General features: G+C 36.8%; 1 protein-coding gene across 5 annotated transcripts in view; it reads left to right on the top strand.

The window, feature by feature from the left end:
* UGGT1 (UDP-glucose glycoprotein glucosyltransferase 1) overlaps positions 1–16,539 on the top strand; it is a 133,458-nt gene that overhangs the window by 25,461 nt on the left and 91,458 nt on the right. For all 5 annotated transcript variants that reach the window (XR_005024613.2, XR_005024612.2, XR_005024611.2 and 2 more), the window contains exons 3-11: positions 576–658; positions 2,668–2,798; positions 7,930–8,042; positions 9,800–9,974; positions 11,063–11,159; positions 12,094–12,172; positions 14,308–14,408; positions 15,034–15,133; positions 16,224–16,284. Coding sequence is in view for 2 of the 5 variants with exons in the window: in XM_036884354.2 (XP_036740249.2) it covers positions 576–658; positions 2,668–2,798; positions 7,930–8,042; positions 9,800–9,974; positions 11,063–11,159; positions 12,094–12,172; positions 14,308–14,408; positions 15,034–15,133; positions 16,224–16,284 (940 nt within the window). In the remaining 3 variants the exon portion in view is untranslated. The remainder of the gene's footprint in view (positions 1–575; positions 659–2,667; positions 2,799–7,929; positions 8,043–9,799; positions 9,975–11,062; positions 11,160–12,093; positions 12,173–14,307; positions 14,409–15,033; positions 15,134–16,223; positions 16,285–16,539) is intronic.

Genomic DNA, 16,539 nt, shown 5'->3' on the forward strand with positions numbered 1-16,539 from the left:
CAGACCTGATATTATTGGATCAGTGCTAACTTAAAACTTGGTGATCTTGAAAATCTGCATTTATGGATGTTAAAGGATTACAACATGCTGCCTTTAGCCTCAAAAATTTTTCTAGGGTTTATGTTTTCCTTGGGAGAAGTGAGGCAAACCTTTTTTTTTTTGTTGTTCTTAAGGTCTTTCAGAAAATAAGTGAGCAGAACTGCCCTAGAATTATCAGCGCCTTGTTCTGCTCCCAGTGCTGCCGGAACTGTCACCAAGGGGTCTCCTGAGCTCTCCTTATATTGGGACTTCCTGTACATTATGATTCTCGTTTCTTAGGGACATCTAGGAAGCTATTAAGTGAATGAGCTACTAAGCTAATTAGTTCTTAGTAGCTAATAGGCTATTAAGACTTGCTTATCATTTAAAAAATGCATATTATACATGCTTAAGTATAATATATGAAATAAATTCAAAGCCAAACTATGGACATTTAGAAACTTAAAAACCTATTTTTACTCTCTTTAGTACTCTAGCTTATATTAGAAGATTTTATTAAGTTGTTTTATTTCTGATATTTCCCCCTTTTCTCCCAGTGAGTTTTTAGCAGAAGACAGTCAAGAGAAATTTTGGAATTTTGTAGAAGCCAGTCAAAATATTGGATCATCAGATCATCACGGTAAAATTGAAGCAAATGCTTCTTTGACTTTTGTGTCTGGGAAAGTAGTAGAAAAACAGTCTCTTTCACTGTATGTGTGGCATGGTGGTTAATGGAAGACATTTTTATCTTTAATGACTAGATTTGGCTGGAAGCCAGCAGAGCCAACACAAACTAATACTTATTTTTGAAGCAGTTTATAACTTTGGCTATAAGCACTACCTGTGATCCATCCCCCCTTGCTTTTGTTCTTTTGTGTTATTTATTAAAAGTGGAAATCAAATTCATTTAAAATCATTTAGTATTAACTTAATAATCAACAGATTTGATTCATTCTTTTTTTTGTTATGAACTAATTACACAACTGATGTATTATCTGTTACATTTGTTATCATTAAGTTAGTGCCATCCAAAATGTTTTCCATTATGCTTACCAGCCACCCATAACTTGAGTGTCAAGGTGTCAAATTAATGACAGTGTAAACTGTATCACTGATTTACAGTTTATGCTATGTTTTCACTTTCTCTAATTCAATATAAGCTATATAGAGTATAAACATTAATAGTCAAAGATGCTAGAAATGTGTCTAAAACCTTGAATACTACATCAGCAGGTATAAGAACTAGTTGAAGAAGGAATGTGTGGATATTGTGTGACTGCCAGTAATATTTAACTGAATTGATTTTTATTAAAATAATACATATTTTGAAAGTCAAGTCTGATTCTTGTTTTTGAGATGTAGGTATGTAAAAGTTTGAACAAGCATCTGTAAGTTTTAGTTCTGTAATTTAGAATCAACTAGAGTTGAGTTATCAAAAATATCATTTACCTTTAGTTCATAAAACTTAACAAAATGGTTTTATAATGAAATTTGAACTCTGATATTTAAAATGAAATTTCATCAGTATAAGTGATAATCAGTATAATATGTTCTTGGTGAAAGTTAGGGGAGTGTGAATTCTGGGAACTCATCATAAAAGTATGTTAAACATTTTTCCTGAAATATTCAGTCCCATCACCCAAAGATACTCACCATAAATATTCGGGCCACATTGTAAGGTATTCCTTTTTGGTCTCTTTTTCTATTTAGAAGATGCTAATGTAGTATAGAACTTTTATATTTTGCTTTTTAAAATGTTAATATTTTTCTTCAAAAAATTTCAGTAGGAAATATGTGATTCAAAAGTCAAGCTATATGAAAGCCTATACACAGAAATATTTTGTTCCATCCCTGTCCTCATTCCTTCCATTTTTCTCCCTGCTTTTTACAACAATTTAAAGTAGTTTAGCCTTCCATGTTTTTTTAAAATTATAAATAGATGCGTATGTATTCTTCTCATTCTCTCTTACAGTGTAAATTTGCTACATACATTGTTTTGTACCTTGTATTTTTCCTTTAACAGTACATCTGGGGATTTTTTTATACTGATACATGTGGCTTTCTTCCCTCATACAGTTCTTTCCAGTTTGCTTAACTCCTCCCCAAACTACAGTTTCATCACTATCTTTTAATACTTTGTACTTCCTCATCACACTGCTCAGTTTTGTTGGGTTATTTGAGTAGATAGCATGTACTAGGCATGGGGGAAACAGAGATAAGTAAGTCATACCTTCTGCCTGCGGTGGCTAAAAGATCATGTGGGGAGGGGTAGACAGTAAATTTAGTAAATAATGTGATGAGTGAAAGAGATAAGCAAAGAAGTATTTCGGGAGCTAAGTAAGAGGAGGTGTACTTGGTCTGGTGAGGCATGGCAGGGGTTGCAGGTGACTTCTCTGAGTAGGTGATCGCGTTAGGTACACTAGTAAGGAAGTAGGTAGGCATACTAACGGGAAATCAGCAGTCGAAGGAGAGGGAGAGGTCAGAACAGAAAGAAGTCAGATAGAATGCAAGCGCATTGTACGTGCCAGGAGTGCTCGGCATGCCAGCAGGTGTAGTGGTAAAATGCTGCTATCGTGTACTTCATGAACAATCTTATTTGGATCTCTCTAGTCATGCATGGTTATTTTGGTGAATGTTCTTCCTTGGCAGGTACTGATTATTCCTATTATCATGCAATATTGGAAGCTGCATTTCAGTTTCTGTCACCTCTGCAGCAGAATTTGTTGAAATTTTGTCTGTCTCTTCATTCTTACTCCGCTACCGTTCAAGCCTTCCAGCAGGTGAGTTCAGTACTTAACGGTTAACAGTATTTTTCAGGGGTTGTACCAATGATGATTGGCTCTATTTCAGTTGTCCTGGTGTTGTGTTACAGAACTATATCTTTTCTGCCTGAAGGTTTTCTGGATTTATTACTTGTTTATAAATATTAAGTGAAGCTGGTGTAAAATATTTAAATCACAGATGTTTTACAAAAAAATTAGTTTGTACTTATTTCACTTAAGAAAAACAGAATATCGACACAAAGAAGAAACTACCAGTCTTCACTTATGTAACATCGCCTAGGAAGTGTAGTCTTGCTAAACCAGTTGACCCTGAATCCGATCACAGCCTGGTGGTCCAGGAGCAGTTCACAGGTAATGGAAGGCACGGGAAGTATGAGGCCCATCACAGGGATCACAGTCAGGAAGATTCAGAGACTTTGTAGTAAGATGGTCTGACTTCTTCAACAAATAAGTTATAAGGAAAAGAAAAGAGGGAAGAAGAACTTCAAGAGACTTAAAAAATATGTGGACTTAATGCCAATGTGTGGTTCTTAGTGGATTTTGAGTTGAAACTCCCATGTAAAAAAAAAAAGAGAATCAAAGATGTGTATACTGATTGTGTATTTCACATAAAAGAAATGTTAGTTTGCAACCTCTTTTTAATCACGAACTATGAGAGGTAGGAAACCACTCACAGCAAATATGCAGTGTAGTGAAGTCTTACAAACTGAGCACTCCAGTCGTTCCCTGGGTCAGGAGGGAGAACTTAGCCAGTCGCCTGGGAGGCCCGTCCTGTGCCGTGACCCACCACTGCTGCCATTCGCCCTTCAAAGGAACTTCTCTCTCAGCTCTGTTGGAATCCCCTGCTATGTGTGTGTTTTTAAGTTCTTGTGGCAGATCTGCAGTCACCACAGATACAGTCCCTGCAGAGCCTTCACTCCCCCTGGTGCCGCTGGCTCAGGCCCCCCTCTGCTCGCGCCAGTGTCACCCTGCGGGCCCCCCTGCCCTTCCTTATGGCTCTGCTGTCCTTTCGCTGTTTCCTTGAGGCCTTTTCTCCTCGTGCAGCCCACGTCTTGCAGTCTGGGTTTGGGTTCACTTTTCTTTGCATAAATTCAAAGAATTGTCAGTCATGCCAAAACCAGCTGTCCTGCCACCACCAAAATGGGGTCTCAGTGCAAATACAAAGGTGACATCTGGTGTGATTTTGTATGTTTTGGCTGGTTTTTCCTGAATTTCTGCTGTAGGTACTGTTGCCTTCCAGGTGGAAGGATGTCAGCGACCGTTGGTTTCCACTGAGTAGCTGGTTGGTCGTGCACTTCCTGGTCAGGGGAGTTGCTGTGTGGTTCATGGTGGTGGTGGGTCTTCAAGCAGGCAGGGAGGAAAAGAGCTTGCTGTGTGTTTATTTTATTGCCCATCTCCACACTATAGAGTTTAGTCTTGCCCAGTTTTAAAAAGTTTCATGATTTTTGGGGGGCTCATAACTTACAGATTCTCCCTCTACCCCTTTATTTTCTCTTGAATAACTGGGGCTGTTTGTGCCATGCATTTTTGTACAATCTTTCTTTTGCTGATCACATACTCATGATGCAGTTCAATTTATTCCTCTGTCTTCTGTTCCCTGTAAATTGGTGGCTGGATCCAGAGACTTGTCAGAATTGAGTTTCATCCCGTTGGTAAGCCTGTGGTTCCATTAATATGGACCTGGGTTGTTTATTTTTTGATTCAGCAGCCTTTACTGCTCTGAGCTTAATCCATTAATTCTTTGGGGGTTGTAAAGTGGTGACTCTCATTCTGTCATTTCCTTTGTATTTGTTCCCAGAGCCTGGGTAAAGAGGCACATATCCTCATCTGGTCCTGTTTTGGGGTTTTGTTCACATAGAGAAGGCAGAATCCATGCTTGATTCTTTCTCTTTATTTACTAGTTTTCATGAGTTTGATTGACTACTATCCTTTTACTTTAACCACTTAGTTTTTGTTTCAGTTTTTTTATTGTGGTAAAATATACATAAAATAGAATTTATCATCTTGATGATTTTTAAGTGTACAGTTCAGTCGTGTTAAGTGCATTTACATTGTTGTGCAACTGTCACCAACATGCGTCTTCACAACTCCTTCCTTCACGCAGAACTGAAACTGTCCCCATCAAGCAGTGACTTCCCATGCCCTCACCTCCTCCCCAACTCCTGCCAATCACCACTTCCCACTCTCTGTGAGTTCGCCCGTTCTAGACACCTCATGTCAGTGGAATGCACCATCGTAGGGCGGGATACCAGTCGGCGGGTGGTGGGCCGGGGACGCCTCAAATACTAGTAACATGTCTGCTTGCGGTGGCACATCCCCTCCGTGTAGCTCTTGCCCCCAGGTAGTCAGTGAGCGGCACCCGGAGGCCAGCAGGGCCTTCGGCTCCCCCAGACCCTTGGTGTCGGCTGATCCAGGAGCTGGGCAGGGGCAGAGGAAAAGAGTTCAGGTGGACGGCACAGAACGCTGAGAATAAGAAAGCTCTCCTTTCTTTTCTTGTTGATTTTTAAGTATTTCCTCTTCCTTTCACCTTCCATTTCTCTTAAGTCATTACTATATTTATTTTTGTGCTGCTTCTCGTTTAGTCTTCATTTCTAAAGTGATTTTTCTTTTACTTCTGATTTTTTCTTGAGTCTTTTACTTCACTTCTGAATTTTTCTAATTCTGACTTAGATTGTTTTTTATGTCTAATATGGTTTTCTTAATGTATGTAATGGTAGGTCACATTTTGATGTGCCTGCCCTCAGTGTATTTCTGAAATGGTTTCATTGGCTGTAGCTGTTCTGTCTAGTATGGTAGCCATGAGCCGTGTGTGGCTATTTAAATGTAGATAATTAAAGTGAAATGAAATAAAAAGTTTAGCTCAGTGACATAAGCCAGGCAGAGAAAGACAAGTACCAAATGATTTCACTCATTTGTGGAGTATAACAACGAAGCAAAACTGAAGGAACAAAACAGCAGCAGACTCACAGACTCCAAGAAGGTATTAGAGGTTACCAAAAGGTAGGGGTTGGGGAGGGTGGGTGGGGAGGGAGGGAGAAGGGGATTGAGGGGCATTATCATTAGTGCACATAATGTAGAGGGGTCACCGGGAGGACAGTACAGCACAGAGAAGACAAGTAGTGATGCTATAGCATCTTTCTATACTCATGGACAGTGACTGCAGTGGGGTATGTGTGGGGGCCTTGATAATATGGGTGAATATTGAAACCACAGTGTTGCTCCTGTGAAATCTTCATAAGATTGTGTATCAGTGATGTCTCAATTTAAAAAAATTAATAAAAAAATAATTATAAAAGCAAAAAAAAATTTAGCTCTTTAGTTGCATTAGCCAGATTTCAAGTGCTCCGTAGTCACCTGTAACCAGTGGCTCCCATGCTGGACAGGCAAGTGGAGAAGATTGCTATCATTGCAGAAATTTCTGTTGTACAGCACTCAGCTGTAAGAGTATGGATTTACTCTGTTCTTTTTTCCCTCCTTTTCTTACAGCAGCTTTATGTGGGATTTGACATCTAGACTTTTCTGCTCCTCTTGATGTGAAATTAGTTTTTCTTAATTTACAGAGATTGGGAGGGCTCTGTCCTCTACCCTTTTTATGTAGTGTTATAAAAGATGGTGCCTTAAAAAAAATGATAGCTTGGTTTTTGAGGCTTTTGACTTTTTCTCCTCCTGTTCTCTTATTGGACTTTCTCTTTCACCGTCTCTGTATCTTTGTGCCACTCAGGTTTTATTCCCCGCTTAGCATTTCCTCCTTAGGGTTATGTCCTGTCCCGGGGGAGTCCTGGCTGTGACTTTTTTGAGTTTTAAAGCTAAACTGCCCTAACCCCTGTAGGCTTTACCATGGACTCCTTGTGCTCCCCTGATATTACCTGGAACAAAACGCACTGGCCCGCCATCCTTTCCAGTGAAAATCCACTGGCTGTGTGAGAGTTTGCTTGTTCTTGGGATCGCCAGGACCCCTTGCTCCTGTCTGCTCCTCCGTGGCCTCTGGTAATAGCAGGTCTTGTTTGTGTTTTGTTTCATGGGCATTTCTTTCCCCCTGGTCTTATCATAAGTGTGGTCCATTGTTTCTGTTTTTGCCATCTACTTGTTCTGCTCTTATGGGGGAACTTGGGAAGATAGAAAAACTGTACTGCCAATTGCCATCTAAGCAGAATTTTATTACTTTTTAAAAGTGTGATAATGGTATTATGTTTTAAAAAAATGTCTTTTATTGGGACAAACTGAAACATTACAAATGAAGTGAAGTGTTATTGGGGATTTGTCGAAATGACACAATGGAGTGTGGTAAGAAAGGTAGATGAAATAAGTTTTAATACCAATTTGTCATAGCATGTGTTCAATTTTTACCCCTCTTAATGATCTGTGTTACGTCTATAGAAAGGTGCATCTTGTATGTCCCATGAATGGCACCAGTGCGCACGCCAGTGCTGGTCATCGGCCTTTCCTGTCCTGCCTCAGTCGCTCACTCTTCCCACTTGGCCTCTCACTGAGGCTGCAGGTTGATGCGTCTCATTCTGCCAGGATTACTGCATTTCACTCTCAACATAAACTTGGGTCTCACGCAGCTTTTCCTTCCATATCTTGCTGTGCTTATCAGATAATGTAACCTTCCCATCTATACTTTCTTTAGGCCCAGTTGTGTTTTGAGATTCTATGTTACCCTTCCTATTTCAGTGAGGGGCTTCATGTTAATTTGCATATTGTGTTTAATTAGGACTGCATAGTTATACGTTGGTGCTTAAAATCGATGTTTGTAAGCTTAGCTTTCTACAAGGTGCATTCTCTCTTTCCTGGATATCTTTTGATAGCTTGTGAGGTGGAATTTCTGTTTTGGGGAGAATGACGCCCACCTCATGGGGTGATGTCCGGAGGAGCTAGATGAGGCCGTGCAGGGAAAGGGGGGGTGCGTAAAGCCGGCTTCCTGTCACTTAACTGGGTGTTCGGCAGATGCTTTGCTTTTATTGATGTTTTATTATCATTCGATTACCTATTTAGAATATTCATGTCTTTATCTTGTTTTTGTTTTGGGAGTTGTTTTATTTTTATCATTACTTTATGTATTTTTTAATTGTTTATTTTTTTTATGTTTAGAAATAAATAAAAGAATGTCTTGTGTCTTAAATGGCAGATAGCAGCTGATGAACCTCCCCCAGAAGGCTGTGCTTCATTTTTCTCAGTGCATGGAAAGACGACTTGTGATTTTGATGCCCTGGAGACTCTTACACTGACAGCATCTGAAAGGTAGGTTGTGTATTTGGGTTTTTATGTAAATGTCATGCATTTCATTGTGCTTTCTTCTGTACCAAGTCCACCTTCTGATTTTCTTACGGATTTCGTTGTCTGCGGATAGAGTAGTGGTTCCGAGTGTGGAGTTTGGAACCAAACTGACTAGATTTGAATCCCAGCTCCATCACTTAAGATAGTTTTGTGGACTTAGGACTTAACCTCTTTTTCCTCATCTCATTTTGAAATGGAGATAATAAAAGTACTTAATATTTTATTATTTAGTATAGTGACTAAGAGATCACATAGGCTTCATCATATTAGTAAAGAATACAACAAAATATACTAGGAAAGTATATTAAAGCCAGTGCCTGAAGTAATGAATAACAGTAATGATAATGATCTCTCAGGATTTTATTAGTTTCAGACAAAGAAGATATTTAAATGATAATCTTAAGCTTAATTTGAATATTAAATTGGTAACTAGTGGGTTGGTGTGTTTTGTCTGAAGGTAGGTTTCCTGTGGTGGACAGATGCAGGAGGTACAGGAGGGCCCCAACCCTTTTGTACCTTCTCTAATGTCATTATGAACAGGATGGCCCGCGTTCTCTGGGGTGTTGCTCTACCGTGTCAGAAGGGGTGGGGCTTTTGGGTGGCATAATTCTTTAGTGAGGTTACCTGCCCAGCACTTACCCTCTGCCCTGGGAGTGACATGAGTGCTTTTAACTGAGGGTGACAACCACAAATGGCAGTGCGCATCCCAGAGATGTGGCTGCATGGTGAAGTCGTGTTCTCATGGGAGAAATAAAATTAATTGATTTAAAATATTCTTTGTTTAATTGGTTACAACAATAATGTAGACTTTTATGAAGGAAAGAGCGATAGTATCTCCTCTTCTGAGAGGTGGTAACCATTTTTATTGGTCTGGCATATATCCTTTCAGCCTTTTTTCTGTGGTTAAATTTTAGGTAGGTTATTTTCACAAGACGCATCTTCCTTTTAGTACATGGAGGGGTACCTCATTATTTTTAACACATGCACAATAACCTATGTAAGAATGTCTCACAGTTGTTTGTCCACTGCTGGTTTTTAGATGTTTCCAATTTGCAAATTTGCTTTCATTACTGCAGTAGGTTATGGTGATCATCTTGTCTTTTACCTTCTGTTAAATAGTTTATTATAAAATAGTTATTGTAAGAAAGAATAGTAGGTCTTAAAGTCTATGCATTAAGATCCTATAATACATTGATGCCATTTTTAGGCAAGTTTTTTTGTGGAGGGAAGTTTTTAAATTTATGACGAAAACTAATGTTAAATAGATTAATAAGATAATTTAAAAATGATAGAGGAAGAGCCTTTAATTGGCAAGTTATATACTTAAAAGTCATCCTCCACTTTCTTGCATCATTTGTACTATGTTTTCAGATAAAAGGACAATTATATTCTATTTATATGGTAGAGTAATTTACCAAAGTTTTAGTACTGAGATTGGGATATGTATCCTTTTCTGACTTTTTTCTCCTTCTCTGGGAATTGGTGACAATTATTAATCAAAGTCTGCATTTTATAGTTAGTATTTATATAATGTACTTCTATTATTTTAAATCATGAACAAATAAGACTCATACCTGATAGAATTCTTACTTATTGGAAACTGAGACTATGATAGTCTTCATATTAAGATGTTTTATAGGTTAGCTGTACTACCTGTTGTACTGTTCTTAATGGTTTAAAACTTAAGTTTTAAATTTTTATATTTTAATATTTATTTTCAGACCCAAACCTTTATTGTTCAAAGGAGATCACAGATATCCCTCATCTACTCCTGAAAGTCCAGTGGTGATTTTCTACTCTGAAATTGGCTATAAGGAATTTTATAATTTCCACCGCCAACTTATATCAAAAAGCAATGCAGGCAAAATCAATTACGTATTCAGACACTATGTATCTGTAAGTATTGACTTGCTATGTAACTATTTTAAATATTAATTTGCTCAGCATGACCTTAGCTCATAAGATAATATTTTCCTTTTCCAAGATTATTTAAACTACTTTTTTGAGAAGTATAATACTGTTATTTGCACATAGGAGGTGCTTTGCTTGCCTTTCTGAAGAAATGTAAAACAATTACACTTAAAAAATGGCTTAATAAAGTTTATATTCTATTTCAAAATGAACCATGTAGATTATATTTTCTAGACTTAAAATAAGCATCATACCATGGAACTGTCTTGAGTTCAGTTCCTTAACAAGCTTTTTTTCTTCTTTTTGGAGTTTTTTCATTTGGTGGAAGGGGGAGGGTTTCTTAAGAGGTGAAATCAGGCAGAATTGATTTAAAATTAGGCTCTTAAAATCTTGTACAACATTTAGCATTTAAAATATTTTATGTGTAGAGACTGTTAACGTTTAAAGTTCCTGTGTCATAATAAGCTCAGTAAAATTGGGTGCTAAATCCATGCAGGTAAAATAAAAATTCTAAATGAAAATTTGTGTGAGCAAAAAACAGATGTATTAGTATCCAGTTTTTGACAACTGCCTTCCCTCCCTCTGCCCCCCAGGCTTTGTTGCTGGTACTAAAGATTAAAATGTCTAAGGGCCCATCTCATTCAGGTTGGTGGTAAGCCTGTGACTTTTGGTCAGCCCAAACCCTGCCTGAAGATATTCAAATTCAATAAAAAAGTGAACACATGCACACATTTGCATACCTGGTCCCAACAAAGCACTTCTGGGTTTGAAACCTCACCAGTTCACAACTCTGCTGTGAAGTATCTGGAACTTGTTTTTCTCTTTCTCCAGTTCTTCACTGGAGAAGGGTCTGGTTCCCTTTGCCCTTTCAACTGTCTCTTCATCTAATTTTGCTTCTTTCTTAAATTCTCATGATCATACTTGTGGCAGTAGCAGAATATATAGGAGGATAGGTTTCCCATGGAAGTTCTAAGTAGATTTTGAGTGCATAATCCTAGGTGAGGGCTGTGTGGTATTAACCTGGTCACATCCTATGCACTGTGGGAATGGGACCATACTTACTCTTCTTGCAGAATCCCAGGGAGGAGCCTGTTTACCTCTCCGGCTATGGTGTGGAATTGGCCATTAAGAGCACTGAGTACAAGGCCAAGGATGATACTCAGGTGAAAGGTGAATTTGTTATCTGAGACCAGTGTGCTTTCTTTTCTTTAAATACATCTTAGAGGGGAATTTGTTTCTTTAATGAAAAGAATAGTTAGAAGTACGGTGAACCTGTGTTTGAATCCTGGTTCTGTTACATCTGAGTTGGGTGATGTTAAGCAAATTGTTTAGGTCTTAACTGTTTCCTCTGTAAGGTGCAGATAATGAAGTCTGCATCTTAAAGCATTTGTAAGGAGAAAATAAGATGTGTAGGTAAAGAATTTAACAGTTTTTTGCACAAGAAAGTTCAGTATGTAGTAGCTATTGTTATTGACCATGTCAGTTCACAAATAGCTACTAATTTGTGACCCAATGTGAAATCTTAAACCATCATGGAACTAGAGAACAATATTATGTTTTTTATTATTTTCTGCATTTGGAACAGTTTACTATGGGTTCTTCCTCTTGTAATTGTCTACGGTTTTGCATACATTATTTCAGTCATAGGCTTTATGTTTTTTTATTTCTTTCTTTGAGCTCATTTCAAAGATAAAAATGATTGGTTTGGGTAAATGGAAGATAGCCTAGGACCTCATTATTCTGCTCTCAATTAAATTTAGGATTAAGTTGCCTAACTGCAAATTCTTCAGCATTTTGATATTGAAAAATCCATTGTTCATAATTTAAAGCTATTAGTTTTGAAATGTGTAACTGTAAATGTAAAATTTTCTTAATTTTTAAGGGGAGCAAACATTCTTTATGTAGAAACACTGGATATGTTAAAAATACATATATTCTATTTGTTTAAAGAACCACTGCAAAATGTTGAAGTTCAACATTTTAAATGGTGATATAATTTCAGGTGTTTCTATTTTTTTTTTAATATTATTCCGATTTTATGAGTTTAATAACATTTTTATTTCTAATCTGAGCAGTTAGACTTGTATTTGCTGTGCTTTTATAGGCACAGAGGTAAACACCACAGTGATTGGTGAAAATGATCCTATTGATGAAGTTCAAGGATTCCTCTTTGGAAAATTAAGGTAGGTATATTCTTTTGGGAAATGCCCTTATTCCCTTTAAACCTCCAGGCTTCCTTATAATGTAAGCATCATATTTCTCATTACTGTCTGAGTTACAGATCTCCTAAAAGTACTTTATATGTGTAACTTGATATTAATTTATAGTATGGTTTATGATTTCTAGTCATTCTGAAGTACATTATTATTGATATTATGGCTGCCTGTTTATGGAGTACACTGATTTTCTTTTCTGGGCCTTGTGATTGGTGACATAGAGTTACATGCCACTTTCTGATTCATATAATAGGAGAAGTCTTAATTGTTTCTCTCAGTTTTTCCTGAGTAAATTAGATGTATTTAGTAGTCTACAAGGTCATAGCTATTTACTTAAGCTAAATACTCTATAGAGGTACAGAAGAGCTGTAGTAGATTTTTTATGTGTTCAAGTGAAGTGTATTATTACCATTTACTTTATATGAAAAAGAATAGAAAGTATTTTTTTAAAGAAAATTCCATAACCATTTTATGACAGCATCATAGACTTTTATAGCTGAAAAATCTTCTTAGCTGTTATTTTAAATGTTGCAGTTATTTCTCTTATGATTTGGTAATTGTTCAGAGCCCTGAATTCTGCCGTATTTGGAAATATGGGATATCTATAGTGTGTTTTTAAAAAAAATTTTTCTTAAAAGTAAGGGATCCTAAAACTGAAAGTTTCTGTGATGACTGCCCTTGCACTGTTCACCATGTAAGAACTTATTCACTATGTAAGAATTTGTTCACCATGTAAGAACTTGTTCGTTATGCTTCAGAAGATTGGAGACTGTTGAGAATTAGGCTTGGGGTTGATTAATGATTGTTCATTGAGTCCCCTATACAGAATTTTATTGTTGTTAACAACCATTTGATCAATAAATATGAGAGATGCCCTCTCAAAAAAAAAAAAAAAGGTAAGGGATCCTATAATAATAGTATTTGTAGGCTCAGTTTCATATACTTCATCTTTAACATTTGGCCCAGTGAAATGACTTAACAGACTAACAGTTGGGTAGAGAGGACTACTTGGTTGATGTTAAATGACTGGACATGTTGAGTTCAGCCCATGTATATGTGTGTTTCCTTGTGTTTAACATCTGTTTTGGCCTTCTTAGTATTGAATCAGGTTCCATTTTTAATGGACCCATGTTTCTAGAATCCCTTTTTATATTCACATTTTTTGTGTTTGGTTTTTGGATAGCATTATGATTTTATGTATTTCCATTACAAAGGTGGTATGTAGAATATTAAAAATACTTTCCTTTTTTGACACTCAGAATATTTAGCTACCAAAGTAATTAGACCTTTTTTGATATTTTTATCATGAAGAAGAGTTTGTAGTAAGCTGAATTGGATTATTTGGAAGGTGAAGAATCTGAGTAAATACTTTCTGCATGTTGCATGTAAGACATTTTGAGTTCCTAGCATTAAAAGAACAGAAGTACTCTGCCAGCCATCTGTCATCTAACTTATATATCTAAACAATATTATCTCCGCCTCTGTTAATGTTTTACTAGCTTTAAAAAGAAAAGGGGTCTATTTTAAGGTACAAGTAAACAAAACCCAGTCAGCTTAGTTAGCTTGAATTGTATTCACATGACTGAAAGGTCATGAGCAGCCTGAGAGAAGCATTCTGGGACTGGCAGCATGCATTTCCCACTATATTTTGAGAATTTTAAGCATGGTGAGTAATGCAGCACACCCATGTTCTCCCCACCCATAATTCACTGCTGCTCTTGCACCTGCTCCCCATTCCAAAACTATTTATCAAGTTTTTCTCCTCAACATATACCTTCTTTTACTTAAAAACAAAACAAAACAAAACGAGAAAGCAGCTTGGCAAGTCGGCCCCCTTGCTCCCCACTCCTCACCCGTGCCCCAACATAGAGAATCACTATCATAGTGATTCAGTTTTTAATCAATGAAGTTCATGGTTTTTAAATTACAGTTTTCCATATTAACTTATTTTTTAAGAAAAATAGTTTACTTTAATTTTTTCCCTTTATCTTACGAATTTTCCTATTGTGAAGAGGGGAAATCATGAAGATGAAATTAGAACCAACTTCCAAGTGTGCCTTAAAGAAAAGACACATTAAAAAGACTGCTTTTCTTCCCTCCAGAGACCTGCACCCCAGCCTGGAAGGCCGGCTGAAGGAGCTCCGGAAGCACCTGGTGGAGAGTACCAACGAGATGGCGCCTCTCAAAGTGTGGCAGCTGCAAGGTGATGAGAGCGGAGAGGAACCACTGGCCTGCTTGTTGTCTAAATTTTGTTGTATTAAAAAGTGTAGAATTCGAACTCTTAAGTTTTAAAGATAGAATGATTCATTCTGATTAATCAGAAAAGAAAGAGCTTTTGCAGATAGTAATGCTGTGCAGAAGTAATGCATATAAGTGAGCATCTGATATTCTCTATGTGACTGGATACATAAGCCTGCAATTCTGGAAATGCATTGGTCTTAGTCTTTGTGTTTCTGTATGTATTTTCTATGTGTATACGTTTCTTAAACAGTGTGTCTATTAAATGTTAAAGGCATGTCAGCATGGCAGGACATATGTGTGCTTTTCTGTTCCAAAAGAACTATTTATCAAGCTTTTTTTCTGACTCAAAGTGATTTACTAAATGAAATATTTTGCTGTATTTTGTGATACGTTGTAAATTTGGAGAAAGGAAAAGGAATTGGCATGGATTTATTGTGTGCTAAATTATTTCAGAGACCATGGGTACTCTGAAATAATTGCAGTCTGTGGCATTCTTAAGTACCAGGAAAATAGTGCAAAGTAAATGTGTTTCTTTCCTGTCTCTCATTACATTAAATTAATACACTTTAAATTTGATGTTGTTGCAGATCTAAGTTTCCAGACTGCTGCCCGAATCTTGGCTGCTCCTGTTGAGTTAGGGTTGGTGGTTATGAAGGATCTCAGTCAAAATTTTCCTACTAAAGCCAGGTAATAATAGAGATGTTTTACTTCCCAGCAATATACCCAATTACTTTCATGCTTATATGCAAAATGAGACAATGAAAACATGAAAATACTTAGAAAATTAAAGTTCCCTGACTACCAGCACCATACTGCTAATGGTGCTGCCTTTCTGAGAAGTGACAGGAGCCTGCATTGTGTGGTCGGAGAGGCTGCTCTAGGTTGTGTTCTTGACACTGGGTGACCTTCACAAATAAACAACCTCTCTTTACTTCACTTTTCTTCATTAGTAAAATGGAAATAATGATACCTACCTTTCAGGATTGGATGAGTTAACAAAATCTAACGTATACAGATGTAAAATCTAAAGTCTAGCCTGGGCTATAGTATTTTTTCTTCCTGAAGAGTTTCATTTATATCATCTTTTTTAATCTTGATAAAGAATGATTCATAGAGACTGACTTGTTCATAGTGACAGAATAAACTTTAGACTGCTGCTTTTCTGATACTGATTTTAATTGTATTAACGGCCCTCTACAAGTTGTTTTAAAAGCTCAATACTCAGAAACTAATGACTTAAATGATTGCCAGTCTTTTGCTTGAGTAGCTGAATGAGGTATTTTGGCTTCTGATGTGAGATGTTTTGTAACAATGTTATTTAATCTCATTAGTCTTGGAAAATACTTCTTAGATAGGGCTTATAAATCCTATAGTACATTCTCCAATGGTCCAGTTGCTGTTGAACATAGACATGTGAGAATCTGCCTCTGCTGCAAATGCCTACATAGGATGAGCAGTCTGTTGCTTTTCTTAAACATTATTCTTCAGCCTATAAGCAGTGAGATCATGTACAGGATTAGAGTTACATATATTTAACTTGCTTTCAAATGCTGCTATTACTGCTGCTTTTCTTTAGTGGTGTATCTTACAATAATGAAAAAAATATGTAGACATCTGAGAGGACAAGTATATTTATCAGTTGTAAAGGCTTAAAGTTTTTTCCATTTAGTATTATGTAATTTAGAGCAATGCGTTGTTTCATACTTACATATAGGGAGATTGAAGACATTTATATCAAATGTTAAACTAAGCACTAATAATGTTTTTATTTCCTTAGAGCAATAACAAAAACAGCTGTGAGTTCAGAGCTTAGAACTGAAGTGGAAGAGAATCAGAAGGTATTAACCAATGGAGAATAAGTGGCCTGTTTTGTATTGTTTCTTTAAAAATGAGAAAATCTGAATTAAATTGATATTTAACAGTTTATTCTCCTTTTGTCAAAGATGGTAGCATTTTGATTTGTTTCTGTAATCCTTTTAATATTTTTAATCACAGTTGAATATGAATATAATTCAAAGCATCAAATGGTGCTGCCATTTTGTTTGGGAAATGGCACCCCTCCTTAACATGTCTTGCTCCCTTTTGTGTCCCTC

The sequence above is a fragment of the Manis pentadactyla genome, chromosome 8 (assembly GCF_030020395.1).
Source record: "Manis pentadactyla isolate mManPen7 chromosome 8, mManPen7.hap1, whole genome shotgun sequence".
NCBI lineage: Eukaryota > Metazoa > Chordata > Mammalia > Pholidota > Manidae > Manis > Manis pentadactyla.